The following is a 6,595-nucleotide window of genomic DNA, read 5'->3' as shown; positions in this document are numbered from 1 at the left end:
CGATACGAAGTACTAGCACTGGTTAAGGCGCGAAGGCCTCAGGATATCTAGGCGTGAGATAGTCAGAGGAAAACGTCATACCTGTCAGCCCATGGACATCTTCTGTTGTGATGTGAGGGATTCCGCTTTCAATATCTAGACCACTTCCCTCAGAGGGCTTTGTTCAAGAACAAGATACCTTGTGTCGCAGATAATGTCGAAGCCTAATTGTGCGGAAGTATTGGTACCCGTAAAGTGATTTCATAATTTTGACAAAATCTCAAGTCAATGCTACTACAGCCAACTTTCTCTTACAACCAAATCATCCAAGCACAAAATCAGAATAATTCCTGGCCTTCACCTCATCGCACCGCTTTCTATAGCCGGGTGCAGGTCCATTGTACCGTGTCATAGACCTCTTCTGCTTATGAGCTAGGTTCTTGTTGACACCCGTCATCCAAGAGTCCACCTCGTTAGCCAAAAGACCTTCTCCGCATTTCCACACATGATCCGTCCACATGCGCACGCCTTCATCTGTAGCCTCAACAGATGTGATGTTATTGTCTCGAGCATACCGGATGAAATCTGCAACCCACTCTACGGCGTACTCGATGCTTCGGGGGATGTTTCCAAACATCTGGTGCGGTCCCATAACCATGAACATGTTTGGAAATCCCTTGACAGTCAAGCCAAGGAAAGTTTGGATGCCCTCGCTCCAGACATCTGTGAGTTGTTTGCCCCCGATTCCCTGGAAGTCTACAGCCCGGAATGACCCAGTGATGGCGTCGAATCCTGTTGCGTAGATGATGGCATCAAATTCGAAGTCTTCCTCGCTCGTCTTGATGCCCTTTTCCGTGATGTGATCAATCGGGGTCTCTGTGATGTCGACCAAGCGGACATTCGGTCTGTTAAATGCCTCGTAGTAGCCGCTCTCAAGCGGGACTCGACGAGTACCAAAACCGTGATTCTTCGGGATAAGTTTCTCCGCAACTTTGGGATCGATGACGCGTTGGCGGATTTTGTTTGCGTGGAAGTCACTGTAGAGTTTATTCGCCTCACGGTTGGTATAAATGTCGCCTGAGATGCCGAGCACTTTGGCGAACCCAGGCTGTGCATAAAGTTTCTCCCAATGATCCAGGCGCTCTTTTTCTTCCATGTCAAAGACACTTCTCGTGTCACCGACATGTATGAAACACGAGTAAGAGTCCAAGCACTGGCGGAAGATCTCAGGATACCGCCTTCGAATATCGGCCATCTCCTCTGGACTAATCTTTGTATTCCGCAGTGGTGCAGTCCAATTGGGCGTCCGCTGAAATACAGTCAAAGAGCCAACTGTCTTAACGATCTCCTGGATTGTCTGGATGGCGGTTGCGCCTGTGCCGATGATGGCCACGCGCTTGCCGTCAAGACTGGCGCCGTCTCCAGGCCAGCGGGCCGTATGCCATGCTTCTCCCTTGTAGTCGTGAACTCCAGGAATATTTGGTAAAGTGGGCTCGTTGAGAATTCCCATCGCCGTTACTAGGTAACGGCATGTGTAAGTGGCGCCGTTTCCGTCGGTCAAAAGCCAAGACCTTGAGTCTTCCTGGAAGCGAGCTGACCGAATACGCGTATTGAATTGCATGTCCTTTTTCAGGTCGAACTTCTTGGTGAGGTACTGGATGTAGCGTAGAGTCTCCGTCTGAGGCGAGAAATGCTCAGTCCAGTCCCACTCATCCAACACTTCTTGAGAGAAGGAAAATATGTAGGAATAGCTCTCTGAATCAAATCTAGCTCCAGGATATCGGTTCCTACAGTGAAGTTAGCTCAATCTTCACATATCGGTACTGCAAAGTGGTCATACCAGAACCAAGTGCCTCCTTCAGCAGAACCGGCTTCAAGGACCTTTACTCTCAACCCCAGTTCCCGCACTCGATAAAGTGAGAAAATTCCGCTGAGGCCGCCACCAACTATCAAGACATCGTAATCGAGGTCTTGGTTAGCAGATTGGAAGCTTGATGGCGATGTGCCGTTGGGCTTCGAGTCGGACCCCTGTGTCATGGTTGGTGCAATAACTTGTGCGAAGTCCTGGCTTGATTTGAACTCTGACGCGCGACGGTGTTCTCAACAGTTCCGGATCTGGGCTTGAAGTACTATCGATATAAGAGTATGACTCGATGCTCTCTGGGCAATTGTGGATTAGGGTGTTTGCACAATTATAATGAACAGTGAGTAACGCAGTTGGTCTACAGAGATCTGAGGCTTGGAATTGGGTGGAGACGGAAGAGGGGATTCGCGGGGATGCCGGCGGTAGAATGTCACCCAACCTTACCGCGGAAGACAAACAAACTTCGGCTCGGCGCGCTCGGTGGGTTCGGCTACCCCAATCAGGAAAGTGCCGAAATGCCCCAGTTGTAATACGGCAATGCAGGCCTCTGGTGAATTTCAAGCCATTGTCAAAGGGACTAGTACCTAGACGACTCAGTGCATCCAGACCATGTAACTACTGCCTCCCCCATTCATCAGTCACTACGGTACTAGTTACGACACGAAATGAAATCGCCGGAGAGGTTTATCTGCAGCGAGCTGTCGTCAAGTGACTGAGAACATCGGTGTCGACTTATTCAATGACACAAATTGGATTCTAGGATTCACATGACTTCGGGGCACCAAGTCGCGGATAAATAGAGTAATGGAACCAAGCGAAAGTTAAATAAACGTTGACTCTGCAGGTGCCTTAGTAAGTTTTCAGGACAGTCTGGTGGATAACTGCAGGACGATGCGTATTCTATAAATTAGGCCCGATATCTACAGTAACCCCTTCGAGTCCCAGTACGACTCTAGGTCGCGAAAGAACGACCATTTGACTTTCTCCCCCCAGCCGTTTGATTTCCAGTCGTTAAGGTCACTTGGGAAATGAGGCACACCGTCTCTGACTGTCGAGTCATGTGCTATAATGACAAAGATGTTCTCGTCACAATCCAATTCTTGGAGACTTCCCACTGTTCTTCCCACCATAGGAAGGTCCAAACCAAACGTTGCATCGAAGAGCGTATCTGTGGAAGCTCTGCCCCGTGACCGCTGGAGCTCGTCCCAAGCGCTACCAGGACAAAGTGCGGTATCTCCGTGTGGCCGGCAAGGATGTGGCGAGATTGACGCGGGAACAGGCAGATGCTTCGAAGGTCGGAAGATTCCTGCGTAGTGACAGACATCACCTCCAAGAAGAATGAATGTGTCCGGACTTTGCGTTGTCCGGGCTAGTCCGCAAAGATGGCCCACGGCATGGCCTGGGCTGTCTAGCAGGTAGAATGAGCCGTCTCCAAAGTAGTCGAATGCCGGAAACCGCCCGATGCGAATGGTCTGAGGCCCTTCTTCAAATGAGATTTCTCTCAAGTTTCGGCCACTTGAATGTGTACGTTTCAATTAGTTACAAGTTCTGATCGATCATACTTAGGGGCTACAATAACTTACGCATAGTCCTTCTCGAGTATAGGAGATTCAGGATTTGCAGGTGCGCCCGGAAGCATCGCCGCCTTGAACCCTGGCCCAACAATCAAGTCGGTTGTTTTCGGGAATGTGGATGGGTCGCCAATATGATCCCAATGCCAGTGGCTAAACAGCAGGTTAGAGGATCATAGTGTACCTCATGTAAAGAATGTGTTGAAGAGAAAACAAGACTTTTTCTCTACGCACCTCCAGATTACTGCTTCGACATCCTCCGCAGCAACACCATTTTCTTCCAAAATGTCCGTCACATTGCTCTTCACCTGTATGTCGTAATTCGTTGTTGGCAAGTAATTGGTTATCGAAGGCGCATAGTTGCTGTAGTCTTTTCTGATCCCCAGATCCCACACAAGCTTGCGACCTGAAGGATGCTCCAGGAGGAAGCAGAGAGAAGGAGACGTCTTGAAAGTTTCTAGGCCCGGAACATCTGGAGCCATGAAACGCTTGAGGATAGCCGGCCCAAAGTTGACAGGGTTGATCATCTTGACAACCACCGTCTCCCTTCCTTCTGGCAACGAAACAACAGGAGTTTTCATTGACATGTTGGCGCTTCGCTCATGAAGTTACGAATATGAAATGTGAGGCGCTTCTGGAATACTAGTCAATGTCAAGCCAACTTTGTCTGACTTTGGGCAGGTCTCAAGTACCTATGCAATCGTTTGTTCGGGTTGTTTGCTTGGGTCATGAGAAAGATAGCCGTCAACAAGGGGCTTGAGAAGAACCACAGAAAGATCTGCCGGCCCCTCAGTAGCGCCGAGCTATGGCCTTGCGGGGGAGAATTTCCAGCTTGTTTACGGGCGCTTTCGGCGGTCGGTTACCCCTAAGCGGTGTAGTTGTTCGCCAGCACCGCAAGGTTTCTTGTGGCCGGTAACCCGTCTTGAATTACCGAGATGCCGTGTCAGTGAGACAGCCCCCTAATTCACTGAGTGCCACGCTGTGATCCAGACCCCCGGGATTAGGGGCCACATGCACGTTCTCGATGCAAGCCGGCTGATCCAGCACCCTCCCCCAGTCAACTACTCTGGCCTGCATTGCAGTTTGCTCATGGAGAAGTCTCGTTAGCTCGCGGTTCCCCGGATTACAGGTCGCGCTAAGGCAGACCTGCTTCTTTTATAACATTGCCTTGGTTTCCCTCGTACGATGTTGCCATCTGTTCGGGATCCCACAAGTTGACATCCGATTTCAAGTTTCAGCAAACATGTCTGATCCCGCCAAGTCTGCAGAGAGTGTTCAGCAAGTGGAGCGTCCTGAAGGTGTTGCAGAGATGAAGCCGAGCGCCGCTGTTGACACGGTTCACAATGACGAGGCACTCAAGGTGCTCGAAGGCTACACCGGCGACTATGAATGGACAGAGAAAGAAGAGAAGAAACTCAGAAGAAAGATAGACTGGAGATTGATGCCAGTGCTATGCATGACATACGGTCTCCAGTATTATGACAAGGCGATGCTTTCGCAGGCGGTAAGTAAAGACTCGTGCTACCCAGTCGGTGTTCGACCTTATGTCCTATCGTGCCGCTAACTTGCTGATACACAGGCTCTCTTCGGATTGCGAACTGACTTAGACCTGACGGTCGGTGATCGGTATTCGATGTCGGCCGCCATTTTTTACCTTGGATTTATTGTCGGTGCCTATCCGACTATGATTTTGGCCCAACGATTTCCAATCGAGCGAGTTGCCTCGGTTATTGTCACTCTTTGGGGTCTCACCTTGATCCTTACGACTGTATGCAGAAACTACCGAGACCTTTACGCTCAGCGATTCTGCCTTGGACTGCTGGAGAGCGGCATCAGCCCAATGTTTATGCTCATTGTCGGAAGTTGGTATAAGAAGAACGAGCAAGCCATGCGAATGGGGTACGTCAACCACCTACGCCGTACAGGTTCGAGGAAAGTTTGAGAATATGCTAACATTTCATATAAAGTATTTGGTACAGCTGCACGGGCTATGTTTCGATCTTCTCTCCACTGATCAACTTTGGCTTCGGCAAGCTCAATGGCGGAGTCTCTTCGTGGAGATACATGTTCTACTTTGCCGGGTCGCTGACAATTGTCTGGGGTCTTCTCTTGTACTTTGTCCTCCCTCCCGACCCCATTCGCGCAAAGGGCTTCAACGACAGAGAACGATATATCTTGGTTGCCCGGTTGCGGAGCAATAACTCGGGCGTGCGCAACACCCACTACAAAATGGAGCAGGTCGGCGAGCTCGGTCTTGACATCAAGTTTTGGCTGGTTTTCGCTATTGCATTCCTCTGCATGATTGCAAATGGACCCATCTCGACATTTGTTCCCATCATCATCAACGGTTTCGGATTCAGCACTCTCAATTCCCTCTTGCTTACTATGCCGGCGGGTGCATATGGAGGCACTGTACAACTCCTCATGCCTTACCTGGCATACAAGTTCAAGAACTGCCGCACTTGGATCGTGTTTGGTGCACAGATGGGAACCACTCTCGCTGCCCTCTTGTTGTGGCTATTGCCGCGGTCTGCCAAAGGGGCTCTTCTCTTTGCTGCCTATATTTTGCCGTCCGTCGGAGGAGGGTACGCTGTTCTTATGGGCCTGCAGATCGCCAACACTTCGGGTTACACCAAACGGTCGATTGCTTCGTCCGGCCTTTACATTGGATATTGCCTTGGTATGTCAAATATTTCTTTGACACGACCACGTTTCCGTCATGACTAATTCCGCGACCAGGTAACTTTGTCGGGCCCTTGGTCTTCCGGAAGGAAGATGCGCCTAATTATGCTCCTGGCTTCATCGTCGTTGTGATTACGTCTTTGGCTGCAGGAGTTCTTGGCCTTGTTTATCGATTTGTCTGCATTTGGTATAACAACAAGCGTGACAAGGCCGGTATCATGGAGGGCTTTGACCACGCCTACGAGGACGATCTCACCGACATGAAGGTACGTTGACTTCCTAGCTGTCGAAAGTGTTCAAGTATGCTGATCAAGTGGCAGAACCCCCAGTTCAGATATATCCTCTAGGTGGACTTGGTGTCGGTCGTGCTTTTGCCACGGACAGTTGGACTCTTGCTTTCTGCTGCCTGTGTTGTTTCGATGTGCTGCTCTTTGTAATGGAGAAACGGAACGTATTCGACTCAGAAGGATTTAGTTACACCTGAATATTGCCGAGTTCC

The 6,595-nt window shown here is 50.0% G+C and overlaps 2 protein-coding genes across 2 annotated transcripts; one reads left to right on the top strand and one right to left on the bottom strand.

Annotated features, from left to right (window-relative positions):
• Window positions 1-301: 301 nt before the first annotated feature.
• On the bottom strand, window positions 302-1,164 carry N0V96_009199 (uncharacterized protein; the record flags this gene model as incomplete). The annotated part of the gene is made up of 2 exons (XM_065758577.1): window positions 302-1,087; window positions 1,159-1,164. 2 exons carry the CDS (start codon window positions 1,162-1,164, stop codon window positions 302-304), a joined length of 792 nt encoding a protein of 263 aa, XP_065612970.1.
• Window positions 1,165-5,308: 4,144 nt separating this feature from the next.
• On the top strand, window positions 5,309-6,141 carry N0V96_009198 (uncharacterized protein; the record flags this gene model as incomplete). The annotated part of the gene is made up of 2 exons (XM_065758576.1): window positions 5,309-5,313; window positions 5,394-6,141. 2 exons carry the CDS (start codon window positions 5,309-5,311, stop codon window positions 6,139-6,141), a joined length of 753 nt encoding a protein of 250 aa, XP_065612969.1.
• Between the last annotated feature and the right edge of the window lie 454 nt (window positions 6,142-6,595).

Source organism: Colletotrichum fioriniae (genome assembly GCF_027942845.1).
Source record: "Colletotrichum fioriniae strain IMI 355084 chromosome Unknown scaffold_11, whole genome shotgun sequence".
In the NCBI taxonomy this organism is placed as follows: domain Eukaryota; kingdom Fungi; phylum Ascomycota; class Sordariomycetes; order Glomerellales; family Glomerellaceae; genus Colletotrichum; species Colletotrichum fioriniae.
Note: the sequence above shows the minus strand (reverse complement) of the source record. Positions and strands in the feature narration are given on the sequence as shown.